This window comes from Bos indicus x Bos taurus, chromosome 28 (genome assembly GCF_003369695.1).
Source record: "Bos indicus x Bos taurus breed Angus x Brahman F1 hybrid chromosome 28, Bos_hybrid_MaternalHap_v2.0, whole genome shotgun sequence".
Classification (NCBI taxonomy): Eukaryota; Metazoa; Chordata; class Mammalia; order Artiodactyla; family Bovidae; genus Bos; species Bos indicus x Bos taurus.
Window position 1 is genome coordinate 7,230,096 of NC_040103.1, and position 16,485 is coordinate 7,246,580.

At 43.1% G+C, this 16,485-nt stretch overlaps 1 protein-coding gene across 8 annotated transcripts in view; it reads right to left on the bottom strand.

Annotated features, from left to right (window-relative positions):
• Positions 1-1,002: 1,002 nt before the first annotated feature.
• TARBP1 (TAR (HIV-1) RNA binding protein 1) overlaps positions 1,003-16,485 on the bottom strand; it is a 65,332-nt gene continuing 49,849 nt past the window's right edge. For 2 of the 8 annotated variants that reach the window (XM_027531132.1, XM_027531133.1), the window contains exons 22-30: positions 16,081-16,230; positions 14,192-14,278; positions 11,270-11,466; positions 9,662-9,743; positions 7,512-7,683; positions 2,623-2,814; positions 2,314-2,438; positions 1,760-1,896; positions 1,003-1,412 (exon numbers count right to left, since the gene is read on the bottom strand). In XM_027531132.1, coding sequence (XP_027386933.1) covers positions 1,244-1,412; positions 1,760-1,896; positions 2,314-2,438; positions 2,623-2,814; positions 7,512-7,683; positions 9,662-9,743; positions 11,270-11,466; positions 14,192-14,278; positions 16,081-16,230 — 1,311 coding nt within the window. In that variant the 3' untranslated portion in view covers positions 1,003-1,243. Of the gene's footprint in view, positions 1,413-1,759; positions 1,897-2,313; positions 2,439-2,622; positions 2,815-7,511; positions 7,684-8,547; positions 9,744-11,269; positions 11,467-14,191; positions 14,279-16,080; positions 16,231-16,485 lie in introns of those variants that run through there. The other 6 variants (XR_003509256.1, XR_003509253.1, XR_003509257.1 and 3 more) reach the window with 6 other exon arrangements.

Sequence of the window (16,485 nt, forward strand, 5' to 3'; positions counted from 1 at the left end):
CATTATTTGAACCCTGAGGTGACAGAGGAAAGGTGACAGAGGAAAATTCCCTAAAAACTTTATCTGAATGATTATGGCAAATAGATGGGGAAACAATGGAAACAGTGAGAGACTTTATTTTGGGGGGCTCCAAAATCACTGCAGATGGTGACTGCGGCCATGAAATTAAAAGATGCTTGCTCCTTGGAAGAAAAGTTATGACCAACCTTATTAAACCAAGCATATTAAAAAGCAGAGACATTACTTTCCAACAAAGGTCCTTCTAGTCAAAGCTATGGTTTTTCCAGTAGTCATGTATGGACGTGAGAATTGGACTATAAAGAAAGTTGAGTGCCGAAGAATTGATACTTTTGAACTGTGGTGCTGAAGACTCTTGAGGTCCCTTGGACTGCAAGGAGATCCAACCAGTCCATTCAAAGGAAATCAGTCCTGAATATTCATTGGAAGGACTGATGCTGAAACTGAAACTAATACTTTGGCCACCTGATGCGAAGAACTGATTCACAAGAAAAGACCCTGATGCTGGCAAAGACTGAAGGCGGGAGAAGGGAACAATAGAGGATGAGATGGTTGGATGGCATCACTGAGTCAATGGACATGAGTTTGAGTAAACTCCGGAGTTGGTGACAGACAGGGAGCCTGGCGTGCTGCAGTACATGGGGTCACCAAGAGTCGGACACGACTGAGCGGCTGAACTGAACTGATGGCCTATTTCATGGCTTTAAAAATAAATCACGAACTTTACAGGAACACTGGTTGACACCTTGCCAAGCACATTTCCTCCCTGAGAAATGGATACAAAGCAGCAGCAGGAGGCCAGTGACTTCCTCATGGGGAAAACTTTCTTCCCACCCCACAGCCCCAGCCCCTGTGCTTCCTCCTGGCAAGGAAACAGTATTCATAGATAACTGCAGCGGCCTTAATCCTGCCTTCTCCCACCATAATCCACATTTCTGACAGTACTAGTTTCTAGGAAAGAAAAGATCTTTCTAAAACTCATTGTTTTATTTCCACAATTAAAATATTTTATTAAAGAAGCAATACAACTTAGCTAAAAAGGTTTATTAAAGGGGACAACATATATAGTAATGTAGTTAAGGCACATGACAAAGTTTTGGCATTAAACTGTGAATAAAAAAGACAAACTATCCCAGTCGATTTCAGAATCTATCTCATGAGTCCGGGTAGTTTTAAAACATGTCAGCAGCACCGACAACAACCCGTCTCAGGTGAGGTGCGGGCGTCAGGCCGTGGAGACCCCCTGCTTCAGCAGCTGCTGCCTGGTGTACTCCCAGATCAGCAGCGCCCCACTCACATGGACGTTGAGGGAGCGGATGATGCCCTGCTGAGGAATCTCCACGCACACGTCCAGCTGCTGGATCAGATTCGCTGGAATCCCTTCACGTTCGTTGCTGATGAAGAGAAATGGAAGAGAAAGGTTAGTTTTCCTGTAAAAAACAATTTTTTTTCTTAGACATCCTGGATATTACTGGAAGAGACAGGTTAACAAAATGAAACAAAAATCTATGGTACCAGAAAAATAAGAGTGTAACAAGGTTTATGGGTTGATTCTGTGTTCACCGGACCATCCCCAACAGGTAAAGTAAAAGGAAAACCTGGGGAGTGGGGGTGGGGGGGGTGGCACTTTTCATAAACCTTGAAGTCAGAAGTCGGATGTGGGTGTAGGACCAGGAGCCCAGGTAAAATTGTAAATCTTATGAAACATTTTCAAGACAGAGACTCAAGACAAAGTTCTTACCCCAACAAGAGTAAAGACTTCTCAGGGAAGCAGTACCGGGTTAGGTCTAAACTTTTGGCAGTCTGTTCCACACCCACGATGGTGTAACCTTCTGCCTTTTTCTGTTGTAGATAATCGATCAGCTGAGGTGGTTTTACCTTAGTTTAAAAAGAGCAGAATATTAAATCGTTCATTTACAGCCCTGCTGGGAGTAAAAGCAGTAAAAAAAAAAAAAAAAAACTTCTGATGAAACTGAAATTTGTTAACAGGAAAAAGACAGAATTATACACTATAAAAAAGAATGCTCCCAACATCACATACATTTATAAAACCAGAGTGAGTTACAACAGGACACATTTTACTAAAAAGTCTACATTATTGATGATTTCTAAAAATATAATAGTGTGAGAGATAAAAAAAAGAATGGGAGAACAGAGTGGGCTATATTTTACTTTTTAGTATTATTTTTAAAATATGACAGGCTGGACTACTGCAAAAGGATGGACAGGTGAAGACAGAGTACTATAAAGAGTCTGGTGAATGAAAATTTTAATAATCATGCACTTTCCACCCACCTCCACTAAAGGAAGCCACTGTTCTGCTGAAACACTGAGGTGCTGAAACTGCTTGTCTCTGACACACTGAAGGCTGCCCATGACCAGCGCCGCGGCCCCGAACACCTCACAGGTCCGGCACAGCCCTGCACGGGACAAGCAGGGATGCTGCCGCCAGTCCAGGGCCAAGCCCACCAGGACCCGGGCATTCCTCTGAAGCTCCCGGAGAAGGTGGAATGTGGACAGGAGGCCCCAAATGGCACTGGGTTGAGTATAGATTTTCAGGATCAAAAGACCGTAAGCAAGCCCCCTGGAAAACTGCCATTTTACCTCCTAAATTGGTTGGCTTATCAATGAGTGAGGCCACTACAATCAGTCTGCTGATTGACTTTCCAAGTTTGGCAGCACGATCCTGAAATACCAGCTCCAGGTCAAAGTCTGGAACATGGTTCTTCCACGGGATAATCTTCTTCTGAACATCAGTCCACTCTGACTGGTTATCTGCTTCACCTGAGTTGGAACCTGGGAAGGAAAAAGAAAATATAAACCTCTGTTTATTTACATGCATATATATACGTGTGTGTGTATATAGAGATAAGATTTATTTTATTTGCTTTTGGCTGTGCTGGGTACTTTGGTTGCTACACACAGGCTTTCTCTGGTTGTGCTGAGCAGGGGCTACTTTCCGCTGCAGTGCACGGGCTCCAAACCGCACGGGCTTCAGTAACTGCGGCTCTCAGGCTCTAGAGCGCAGGCTCAGGAGCCGTGGTGCAGGCACCGGGGCTCTCGAGAGCTTCCTGGATCAGGGATCAAACCTGTGTCCCCTGCATTGGCAGGAGGATTCTTAACCACTAGACCTCCAGGAAAGTCTTATATATACTTTTTAAGAGCTTAAATGAACAGTTTAAAATGAGATTTCTAACTAAAGAACTTTAGCTGGATTCAGATACAATTGCCATTTTCAGTAATAGTTGCAAATATTCAAATTCAACTCTACTAAGCAAAATACAACAATTTGTGAAAATAAAAGATGCACCTTTTTTCCATGTTAGCATACCCAAAATTTGGAAGCATCTTAGAATCCATAAGGCTCACCTCATAGTTTGGTAGCATTTTTTCTTAGATATACAGAAAATAATGCTGTATTTTGCAAACAGTGTTATTAGATTAGAATTTTCTGTAGGAATACTGTATTCCAGAAAACAACATAAACAGCTTTTATCTTATTTTACAAGTACTTGGGGGCCCTTTTCTAAAATAAGGACTATTCTTTGAAACAATTATCTCTTCACCAACTCGCTGAGCACACAGAACACACTGACCTGTCTAACTGTGTGTTCAGGACTGAGATCCTCCTTCCAGGCTCTTCCTCAACCCTGTCCCACTCTGAACCTGACTGAGCAGACGGGGGCACTGAGGTTCCTGGGGACAGAAGAGACCTGAACAGGACGGTGATGCAGTCCTATACTGATGGCGTGCTCACATAGGGAGGCGTTACTAACGCTGGGGGAGGGCAAAGAGCCAGACCCAGGAGGGCTCAAGGGAGGGAGAGTTAGTCTGCGGAGCAGAGCATGGGAAGGGCAGTGCAGGCTGCGGACACGGAATGCGCACATGCAGGCTGCAGCAGGACAGGGCTCGGGCGGCGGCGGCGCTTTCAGTTTGACTGCGCTCTCACAGCAGTCAACTGATGGAGGCACGTGACTCACACCCGGTCCTAAGGACGTTGTGTATAATGATAAAGAATTTATCATATAGACAGGAGGCAGTACAGGGTTTTAAGAAGAGGTTAACAGTACTGGTTTTGTGTTTTAGAAAAATCCTCAAAAGTGATGTGGAGGAGGAGAAGCTGGGGATGGAAAACCATTGAGCGTCTTTTGCACTAGCCCAGCAAAGACAAAAAGTCTCAAATAAACAATGCGAGAGGGGCTGAAGAGGAAAGGCAGAGTTGCCAAGCTCTTATAACGGATAGACATGGCAAGGGACAACAGGAAAAGAATGACTTCTGTGAGAGCAAGCAACCCCACTGACAGAAAGGGAACACTGAGGAGGAGCCTCTGGGTGGAAAGCTAATGTGGGTTTGGATACTGAGTTTAAAGACCTTATAGAAGAGCTGGTGTAAGCATCCAGCAGGCTTAGGAAAGAGGCTGGGAGAGACAAAGATCTGAAAGGTGCAGTTACACAGGTGGTGGTTTCCAGCTGTAAAAAAAGTAAAAAATGTGCAAGGAGAGCAAACAGAATGGGAAGAAGAAATGAAGGCACCCAGGGGATCCTAGCATTTAAGTTTCAGCATAGAAAGAGAAGAGGAACTAAAAACCCTCTTGATGAAGGTGAAAGAGAGTGAAAAAGCTGGCTTAAAACTCAACATTCAAAAACTAAGAATATGGCATTTGGTCCCATCACTTCATAGCAAATAGATGGGGAAACAGTGGAAACAGTGTCAGACTTCATTTTTCTGGGCTCCAAAACCACTGCAGATGGTGACGGCAGCCATGAAATTAAAAGACGCTTGCTCCTTGGAAGAAAAGCTATGATAAACCTAGACAGCATATTAAAAAGCAGAGACATCACTTTGCCAACAGAGGTCCACACAGTCAAAGCTATGGTTTTTTTCCAGCAGTCATGTACGGATATGTGAGCTGGACCATAAAGAAGGTTGAGCGCTAAAGAACTGATGCTTTCGAATTGTGGTGCTGGAGAAGACTCCTGAGAGTCCCGTGGACTGCAAGGAGATCAAACCAGTCAGTCCTAAAGAAAATCAACTCTGAATATTCACTGAAAGGACTGATGCTGAAGCTCCAATACTTTGGCCACCTGATGTGACTCATTGGAAAAGACCCTGATGCTGGGAAAGATTGAAGGCAGAAGGGGACGACAGAGGATGAGATGGTTGGATGGCATCACCGACTAAATGGACATGAGTTTGAGCAAACTCCGGGAGACAGTGATGGACAGGGAAGCCTGGGGGTTGCCAAGAGTGGGATATGACTTACCAACTGAACAACAACATAGAAATCATGTTGCAATATCTCTCTTTACCCAAAACAAACAAACAGAAAGACCTCTGCAGGCTTTCCCCATTCAGTAACTCCTCATCCCTCTCCACAGTGGAACTCGAATCAGACGTCAGGAGGTGCTGTTGCTCCCTTCTCTCCTTCCCAGCAGGCTGTCCCTTCCACACAGAAATGGCTCTTGTCGCCAGTCTTTTGCCCACAGATCTTCACATGTGCTGATCTCTATTTTAGGGAAGCTCTTCCTCCAGGCTTTGCCTCAGTTGTTCCCACTTCCTGTCTGCCTCTGCTCAACTTCAGCTCCTTGGTGGTGGTTTAGTCACTAAGTTGTGTGGGACTCTTGCAACCCCATGGACTGTAGCCCCCCAGGCTCCCCTGTCTATGGGATTTTCCAGTCAAGAATGTTGGAGTGGATTGCCATTTCCTTCTCCAGGGGATCTTCCAGACCCAGGAATAGAACCCGGGTCTCCTGCCTTGCAGGTAGATTCTTTACTGACTGAGCTATGAGGGAAGCCTGAAAAAGGTCTTTTTAATCCTCTGTCACACCATTTCTTTACTCTGCTTTATTGTCTCCACAGTACTTTTTTGCTATGGCATCTTATCCATTTGTGTGCGATGGCACCCCACTCCAGTACTCTTGCCTGGAAAATCCCATGGATGGAGGAGCCCGGTAGGCTGAAGTCCATGGGGTCGCTCAGAGTCGGACAGGACTGAGCGACTTCACTTTCACTTTTCCCTTTCATGCATTGGAGAAGGAAATGGCAACCCACTCCAGTGTTCTTGCCTGGAGAATCCCAGGGACAGGGGAGCCTGGTGGGCTGTTGTCTATGGGGTTGCACAGAGTTGGACACGACTGAAGCGACTTAGCAGTAGCAGCAGTGCTCAAGCAGGAATTAGTGCCCTGAGGGCATGGCCTTTGTCTTAACTTTCAGCCTGTAGCAGGCAATCAGTAAATCTTTGTAGACTGAGTAAATAAATTTAAGGTGATAGTATTAAAATGCATTCATGAACATCCACAGTATTTGATTAAACAATGCACATTCCCAGAACTGTCCTCCAGAGTTAAAATCTAAGGGCAGGATTCAAGAATCTGCACTTTTAACATGTTATCCAAGAGATGCTTAAAAACACTCAAATTTCAGAGAAGTATAAATTTAAGGGACAAGTGGGAGAGCTCAAGGAGCGGAAGAAAAGTCAGACTGAGAAGGAAAATCAGGATAGCAGGAAACAAGCAAATAAATGCTACATAAAGTCAGGTATAGTACAGAAGTAGATGAAGACAATTTCTGCTTTTCTGAAAGAAGCTGCAGGGATGGTCCTGGGTTAGGGGAAGTGAAGAGGACAATGTGCGTGACAGAAATTCTGAGAACACAGATCATTACTACACATCTCTTAAGGTTCATTGTGGTTTTAAAAATGGGTGGAGGACTTGATCCTAGGTTTTGGAAGGGCAAGCCTGACTGAGGGGAAGAAGGAGCAGGAGGTGAACAGGGAAAGGCAGGTCCTAGAGAAAGCTGCAGAGAAGTGGGGCGTGGCTGAGGGCTGGAGCCTAGGCGAAGATGTAAGAGTAAGTGATGTCCAGTCAGAGAATGGGACGCAGAGCTCGGCTTCATTCCCAAAAGGGACGAGAAAAGAGACTGCTTAATTTGGCCCTTAAAAAAAAAAAAATCTCTTTTTTCAGAAATATATAGTAGAAGGCAAAGAAGAGAGAAGACTTTAGCTTTACATAGTAAAGCAGATAAGGCTCTCTTTGGCTTTGAAGAGCAAAACCAACTGACATTGGCTAGATTAAAGTACTAGTCAGGGGACTTCCCTGGGGGTCCAGCAGTTAAGAATCCACCCTCCAATGCAGAGGACATGGGTCTGATCCAAGGTTGGGGAACTAAGATACCACATGCCTCTGGACACCTAAGCTCCGTGAGTCACAACTAGAGAGAAAGCCTGAGTGCCGCAACGAAGACCCAGTGAAGCCAAAAATAATAATAATAAATAATTTTAAAAGCCTACTTCTAAAAAGTAAATGAATGAATAATACTGTACTTCTAAAACTAGAACAGAAGTACTAGTCAGAGTGACACCACACACTCTGTCTTTTCTCTCACAGGGGGAGATGAGGTCAGCACATCAATGAAAAAGTGACCAACTATCATTTCTGAGTAACACAAATCAGGCAATCAGGCAACAGGGGGAAAAGATAACAAAAATGCTTACCTGCGTCCTGCTGGGACCAGTCACCTGGCTTTAGTTCACACAGATGAGTTGTAGAAAGGTACCACTGAAACCCTGCACCTAGAGGAATGTCAGTGAACCTGGTAAATTTACCAATGGCAATCCATTCATCCTCAGTAAGGCCGGAGAGGCGTGGAAGGGTGTAAAATATCGTCTGAAAGGAGAATTGTAAACTCTAAAATTTTTGCCCCTTAAAAATAATAAAGAAATACATGATAAAATGTTTGAAGTACAACTTATTATTACTGATGTATCCTCCCAAACTATCATGTCTGGTCAGATTACATACTTTCATTTAAATCTTATAGCAATTGTCTTATCTAAATTTATTATCTTCTCTAAGAAACTAAGGGATTGATTTGGAAATCCTTGAGAGCAGGCAGATCTTCCGCTCCAGTATTTCTTACTGTATGCACTACACACCATGCCGTTAACACAAGAAGAAAGTGTGTGGGAACTAACCGGCATTAGTGTTGGAAGGTATTTGGATACATACTCTTTATCGACAAACAAATACCTCCACAAGCAAACCAATTCAAGGTCCTGTGATGCCAGATCTTTACCCTCACTGTCATTATACAGATTTGGACTCCGGATTTGCATCAGCTGTATCTTAGCTGTGTGATGTCAGATAGGCCATTAGCCTTTCTTAGCTTCAACTTCCTCATTGATAAAATGAGGGTAAAATCAGGTTAAAACAGCACATGGAAGTGATTTGTAAACAGCAGCTATTCATTCATTACATAACAATCCTCCTTCCCCTTTCTTACCTACCACAAGAAAAGTGAGATCCAGAAATCCTCAAAGGTGACAAGGCGCGTAAGAAGCAGAAGCACAACAGGCAATTTAAAAATGAAATAACAAACTTCTAACATTGTGCAAGTCTTCATAAAAGCTTTTAGAGTGAATACGGTTTCTTTGTTAACAATATTCATGCAAACTTTAACTGGCTTGGATGCAGCTAAGTGTTTATTAAGCAGCTACTAAGTATAGCTCCAAATGCATAAACAGACAAGAGTTCTCATGAGCCACTATTTTATTTACACGTACACGGTTATGATTCATATAATTAATGGACAATAAAATATATTAAATATATGAGGGTGAGGCAGTCAAAGTCAGGATGAAGGAAGAGGGGAAGCAAGGGACTTACTCCTGCTGGAGAAGTGAATAGAAAAGGCTGACTTAGCACTACAGAGTTATTAAGAGTCCTTCAGAAAGATGTCAAACAAAGCATTCTGGGTGCTAAAGGACATAGAACAGAGCATGTTAAAATATTTGAAAACTCCTAAATAATTTTTGCAATTAAGCAACAGAAACCACACAATAATGTTCTATGATGAATATCTCACAATAAACAAATCTCTATATTTCTTTTTTAAAAGGCCAGCTTATTAGTAATCCACACACAAAAATAACCCAACAGCAACAACAACTCTTATGCACAGTAGCTTAAGTTACTGATACTTCCAAGTTCCTTAGAGGAAAGGTCCCAGGTTGTGTGTGTGTGTGTGTGTGTGTATTTAAATTTAGGTCACACAGTTAAAAATCAAAGGCAAAACATGATAATTACAGTTGAAAAAGGAAGAAAGTAGTAATCATTTACATACATTTTAATAATCTCTATATTGTTAATTTCACATGCTAACTGTAATAAATAAGTTTATGGTTCTTAAAATTACGTAAGCACATTATCTATTATGATCAGTGAGGTGATAGATCATTTGCTATACAATTTCAATCATCCAGAACCTAAAATACGCACTTAAAAGAGTAGATCTTTTTGATCTTTCATAACAATGGGCTTCATACAACAAATCTCACCTGCACAAATGTTTTCACTCATTTCCTTTTAATGTCAGAACAGATTTCTGTTCAGAGTTAAATATTCCCCCTTCCAGTGTTTACAAGCCAGACACTGCCTGAGAAACAGAAAGTGAAAATGACTAGCCAATTTTCACTGCTCAAGAGCGGAGCGCGAGCAAGCCATCTGCACACGGTGACAAAGTACACTGAGAGCTTTACGACGTGAAGGCGGTGCTGCAGGGACGGTTATTATGTAAGGACGGCTGCAGGGACGGTTAACCTCATCATACAAGGGAGAAAATTCACACACGCTCTTCTCTGCTCACCTCCAGACAGTAATCCTTCAGCGGGTGGAATGCTGTGAAAAAGAAATGCTCCTGGATGCGTTGCCAGTTCTTCTTCGCGCTCCTAGGGGTTAAAAACACGTCTGAGGAACAGAACTAGTGAATCGCCTCCGGTAAGAGTGAAAACCAGTTAGGTCTTTTAAGCAGGCACTTCGGAATTTAGAATGTGTAGAAAATCTGTGAATTTCGCCCCAAGATTTGTACACCTCTATCTTCAAGACTGAAGTCTTTTAACAGCTGATCCTAAATGCGATATTTTGAAATAAAAACTGAAAAACAGACAAAGAAATTAAACACCTCTCTCCCAGTCCTACAACAACGATTCAACAAGAATGAAAACCAGGTCTCTGCTTCCTCAAAGAGATGGTGGTCAGTGGATTAGAAAATCGCATGATAGCTACCACAGGTACACCTCACATGCCGGGGGAAAAAGAATCCTTAAAGGGAACTGTGTAAGAAATCTAGGCTGGGAGTCTTACATCCCCCTCTGGCCATAGAGGCTTTTAAATTTTTGTTCCAGGAGAAAAAATCATTACATAGGTCACTTTTTCTACTCTGAAGATTCATGGCACACAGCCAAACAGTAGCAGTGTTAAGGCAAACAGAAGTAATACAAGGGTTTACTTTCTTAACTTTAACAAGCACACACACAATACAACAAACCAAAACTCTGACAAGGCTGAAAAGGCAAAAGAGGTAGGAAAAAAATGATAAAACATGGCCACCAGAAGGTTTTGGGTTAAATTCATGATCAACAAACCCCAAGCTAAAGCAGGAATTTCAAGACGCCTTCTCCGCTCCCACCAATGTGCCTTCTTCACCCCTGAGTTCCAGTCCCTCTTGTCACTGACGACCAGGCCTCAACACCAGTGGGGTAACAAACAGGAGATGTGAGATGGGAGATCAGCCCCCTCCTTACACAGCTGCTGGCTTTGCCCCTTGGCTTTCCAAAGCCTCTTCAAGGGACAACACCCCAGTACATGTCCAAGCTCCCATCCCCTGGGTTCTGCTCTGCGCTGTGCACCCCTCCCAACTCCATCCACCACAGCAGTGTTTTATCTCTTTGATATCAAGCATGTGAGTAGGATTTTGTTTGGGGCACCAAGGAGTTCTCTTAGAAAAGAAAAAGGACAAGCTCCCAGCTTTAGCGGGGACACTGGAGGGGTGACGAGCACATGGCTTTGAAGTCAGATCATGCTGCTTCTCAGTGGTTCTTTGATGGTAGAGGATGCTAACATTCAGCTGCACTGAAGAGAAACAGCTCAAGATAAAGACCAAGAGTTAAAAAGGCCAAAAAAAGTCAATGATGGAGCTGATGGCACTTAGAACTGTAATTAAACTGCACATCAAACAGTGAGCGGCTTAAATGCTCCCTGACCCGGGCTCTGCACACCTCAGCCAGTTATATGCTTAAGAGAAGCTGCTATGGCCGGGCACCCCGACACCTCTCCACACTCTCTGCTGGACCAGGCACCCCCGACTCCTTGGCTGGGCACCCCCGACGCCTCTCCCCATGCTCTGCTGGACCAGAGACCCCCGACACCTCTCCACATGGTCTGCTGGCCAGGGGAAAGGACAAGGCCTGCTTACCCTGCTCCGTGCATGTTTTCCACTTGACTCAGACTGGATTCAATAACAGAAGTTAAAGCTGCAAGTTCTTCAATGTGTAACCCCTTACACATGCTCCAGATTTTCTTAAGAGCGACTAACGCATATAGTCGAATGCTAAAATTGTGATTGAAGCACCACTGCAGCACGATAGTAAGGGCTTGCTTCAGAATTAGTTTCTGAAAAGAAAGAATCATTCTTCATGTATAAACCAGGACCATTTGACCCTCTACTGTAGGACCAAAAACAAGGTTACAGACGGTGAAAATGCTACACAGTAATTATCTTTCACTGGCTTTGCATTGTCATTCTCAGACAGGTTAGAGATACACTGGCCTGGCCCTTTCCTCAAGAAGGAAAGGATCCTCCCAGCTCCTCAGTTCTTATTTATGATGCTGCCACACATTTCCCCCACACTCCAGTACCAAGGTCAACCTGAACAAAGCACTTTCATGCTAACTGTAATATAACCCATATTTAAACAGTCTCCCTCACTTATTACCTCACCATGGGCTGAAAAAGTTAGACATATTCTTCAAGAGCTCTACTTCAGGTGAACCGGAAACTACTTCTAAGGCAAGCTATCCCATCAAAGTGCTGTTTCCCCTGGTCTTTGGTCTGAACCACCGTTTTCCCTAATGGTGACTTTGGACCCACATAACATTGATTGGTGGCAGGAAAATTAAGAAGTGGGGAGAAGAATAGTAAGATAACTTAAACTTTGCTATAGTCTTTTTTAGTGAATTCACAGATTTTTCCATCTTCACAGCCCAGAGATTTTACCCAATAATAGTCCCTAATCTGTAAAACCACACAGTTCAATAGATACTGAATAGCAAAGGAAGTGATGTGAAATAATGTGGAAGCCAGATGGAGTCAAACATCTGATAAAATATCAGGAGCTACCTTAATGTTCCTACTAAATGGCTCACCGGAAAACGCTCCTGGCTGCACCAGGCGAACAGCCCGGCAACAGTGCAGTTTTTTGTCTATCTTATTTCCCTCAACAGACTGTAAGCAAATCTCTTCCCTGCACATATTTAAAGCAGAAAGATAACACAGGACAGTATCTGATGCTAGCGTTCCTTACTCTTACCAGAAGGTGTTAGCATAAATTTTCACATGACTGCCATCTGGCTGCCAGACACTGTAACACACCATTGATTTTAAGATATTATGATGGTTTTTCAGGTTAAAATGTGTTGGGGAGACAGGTCTGGCTTAAGATTGATGAAAAAAGGTTAACCACAAATTTGACTGTGACTGTGTTAAAGACCAAGACTTTGAAAAAAGTCTAGGAAACGTATTCCCAGAATATTTTTACCTCACTTTCAAACCTACACAATATTTATTTCAGACAGCTGACTGTTGAACAACAGGGGTCTGAACTATGCAGGTCCACTTACACATGGATTTTTTCACTAAATGCTTACTACAGTGCTACCTGATCAGCAGTTGGTTGAATCTGCAGATACAGGTGAGTAACCCTGTATTATGGTGACTGTAAAGCTGTGTGCTGATCTGCCACTGGGCAGAGGGTCAGTGCCCCTAATTCCTGTGTAGACTGAGGGTCAACTGTATTTTCCCCCAGAGTTTACAACACTGCAGTGCATTCTCTGCAGATTCAATAATACAGAATCCTGCTCTAAATCTTAGTTAGTTAGTTCAGTTGCTCAGTCATGTCCGACTCTTTGGACCCCATGGACTGCAGCACGCCAGGCTTCCCTGTTCATCACCAACTCCTGGAGCTTACTTAAACTCATGTCCATTGAGTCAGTGATACCATCCAACCATCTCATCCTCTGTCATCCCCTTCTCCTCCCACCTTCAATCTTTCAAGCATCAGGGTGTTTTTCAATGAGTCAGTTCTTCGCATCAAGTGGCCAAAGTATTGCATTTTCAGCTTCAGCATCAGTCCTTCAGTGAATATTCAGGACTGATTTCCTTTAGGATGGACTGGTTGGATCTCCTTGCAGTCCAAGGGACTCTCAAGAGTCTTCTCCAACACACCACAGTTCAAAAGCATCAATTCTTTGGCACTCAGCTTTCTTTATAGTTCAACTGTCACATCCATACATGACCACTGGAAAAACCGTAACTTTCACTAGACAAACCTTTGTGGGCAAAGTAATGTCTCTGCTTTTTAACGTGCTGTCTAGGTTGGTCATAGCTTTTCTTCCAAGGAGCAAGAGTCTTTAATTTCATGGCGGCAGTCACCATCTACAGTGATTTTAGAGCCCAAACAATAAAGTCTCTCACTGTTTGCATTGTTTCCCCATCTATTTGCCATGAAGTGGTGGGACCAGATGTCATGATCTTAGTTTTCTGAATGTTGAGCTGTAAGCCAGCTTTCAATCTTCCTGGCAGGCTTCCCTGAATTTTTCACAGTTGCCACAGTCATGAGCCGGAATTAGCTGGGATTTCTACTTATCTAGGGAAGATGCTCTAAACCTGAGAAAGATGGAAGAGCTGGCCTTCACACTTTGAGTAATGACAGCATTTCATATAAACCTTCAAGAACACAATGGCTTGTAAATACTCTGACCATAAGTTTCTTTGTACAAGCATGTGTTAAGTAACTCCACTGGCTAAAGAACAGTTACATATAATGAGGGAAGTCTTATTTAAATAATTTTACACAAATGCTTATATAAAATTAAGAACCCTATCATTACAAGCTGCCCATTAACATGTGCTGAGGCAGACCTCAGTGTGTGTGTGTGCCTGTGGGCGACACCTTAGTATGCCTCTGTGTCAAAGCGCATCTGTCATTAGTGGGAGGGTGGAAGCAGAGAAGCTGCAAAACACACAAGGAATACGCCACATGCAAAAAGTTCATACAGATATATAAATTCTATTCTGATGGTCAAGCCTGAGCTCTTCTTATAGACAATCGATACTCACCTTTTCCAGGATGGTTTCAGTAATGACGTCCAAGTGTGACAAAACTGATAAAAATGTACAAATGCTTGTTTTAAGGTTTTCTTCACCCTGAAAATATATCAGATACACCAAACCGTCATTCACAGCTGCAGTGAACCCACGTCCCTCAAGGCACCAGGATGGATGCCATGGGGTTGGTGATGAGAGGCCAGCTCCTCTCTGATGCAGCCACAGCTTAGAGGGGAACAGACGAGCACAAGCAAATAAAGGACAGGAATGACCTAAAGCCAAATGCCCACAGCGCAACCCTCAGCAGACACAAGGGCACTAGACACTCCACCAAGGGTTAAGCAAGGGCGGAGGTGAGGGTGAGCTCTGCAGAGTCGGAAGGGTGGGGTGTGGCATGGGAAGCAGGAAGGAAAGGGAACAAGTGCAAATGAAGACGACAAACAAGGACACAGGCAAACGGGAGGCAAAGGTCCCCAAGCGGAGGGGGGGCAGCAAAGGTGAAACACGGGACTGTGCAGGCGCTTTAAAAAGTCACGAGGAAAAACTGCTTGTAAAAGTGTTAACCCGGAATTTGGAAACCTTCTCGGTACGTGATTTGGAATTACACATTATTTTTAAGAAAAACTGATGAACGCCAGGTAGACTGCAGACTATAGACACTACAGTTCAGAAACTGCTCCAAGAGGAACATTTGATGATTAATAATCCCTTTATGTAACAAGTAGTTACTGAATGTCTTCCATGGACCAGTAACTGTTGCAGAAAGAGGGGAAAAGGAAAATAGGTTAAGATTCTTGCCTTCATGGAGATTAGAGTCTTATGGGGAAGAAAGATAAAATCCAATCAAACAATAAATTAAAATTCCCATTATAACAAGAACTATTTCTGTGCTTCAAAAACCCACACTAAGGAGATCCAAAGTACTCAGGGAGATGGCTTCCTTTAAGAAAAGACACAAAGCACATGTGAACTTCAATCTGGAAAACTTTGCTATGCAGGCAGAGATGAAAAAGAAGACCATTTCAGGCTGCAGCATGGTAAAACAGCCTGGTGATGAGGAGGAAAGGTACTCAGGTGATGAGAGGGCTACTCAGTCTCCTAGGGGTCCCAAGTGAAACAAGCTTCCCCAACACTCATGCCCTAACCCAGACCCTCCCCAGGCTGGGGGCTTGGTCATGCATCTGCTCTGGGCTGATGAGCCATCAGAAAGCAGGATGTGATCAGAGGCCGGGGGAGCGTGAGAACACCGAGACGCATCCTCCAGAAATGCTCATTCTTGGAACCTTGTGCACCAGAGAGAGGTCTGGCCTCCCAGCCGGAGACATGCTGAGAGAGCGGTGCCTGGCACCTCGGCTGGCCCCACGACTGCGGCCGAAGTGAAAACACATGGGGGAAGAAGCCGTTTGCAGTCCCCAGCCCAACAGACACCACATGCAGAATCACCCAGCCTGGCATAACCAGGAAAAACAGTCGATAGGTGGTTACAGGAGAGGAATGAGCAGCTCAGCATCATTACCAACAGGGGATGAGAAATCATTTGGTTAAGGAGAGACTGTGTATAGAAGGCAGACTCATCGTTCTTATCTCTAAGATCAAACAAAGACACCGCTCGGTAAATAAAAATATAGAAGGCACCCATTTCCCACATGTTTTAATAACAGAAGCCTTTTCCATCTTTGTTTCATTGGAATAGAAAAACTCTCAAATAAAAATTATGCTCTACTCAAGATAAATGCCAGAGCTTTCTGTCTCCTAAATTAATTCAAATCCTGCGAACACAATTTAGGATGTCAGTATATTAGGGGCAGGGCAACGGAAAAAATCTATAAAGTGAAACAATCTCCCAACATAGGCCAAATCTTTTTTCATTTAAAAAACATGAAAACAATTCCTCTACTTACATAAGAAAAGCAGTTCCAGAACTTCGGAAGAAATTGAGGGAATTTATGAAGAATCAGTATAATAATCCATTCTATAAAATATTTTATGGATGCCTGATTATTGATGAAGCCAGCCTGGAAAATCTTGTCAATAATCTTATTCAAGAAATTCTGAGAAAAATAAAGTTGACAAATTAAACTGTTATCATTATTAATTTTAAAATTTGAGCTATAATTAACATATAACAAGGGGAAGGTTTACAGAATGTTGATGCAATGCATTTATTTACCACAGTATGACCATCTGCTAATGGTCATTAGCAGACCATTAGCTAATGCCTCTATCATGTCACATAATAATTTCTTTTTTTGTGATGGGAACAATTCAAATCTAGTGTCTTATCAACTTGGAAATGGCTATTAATA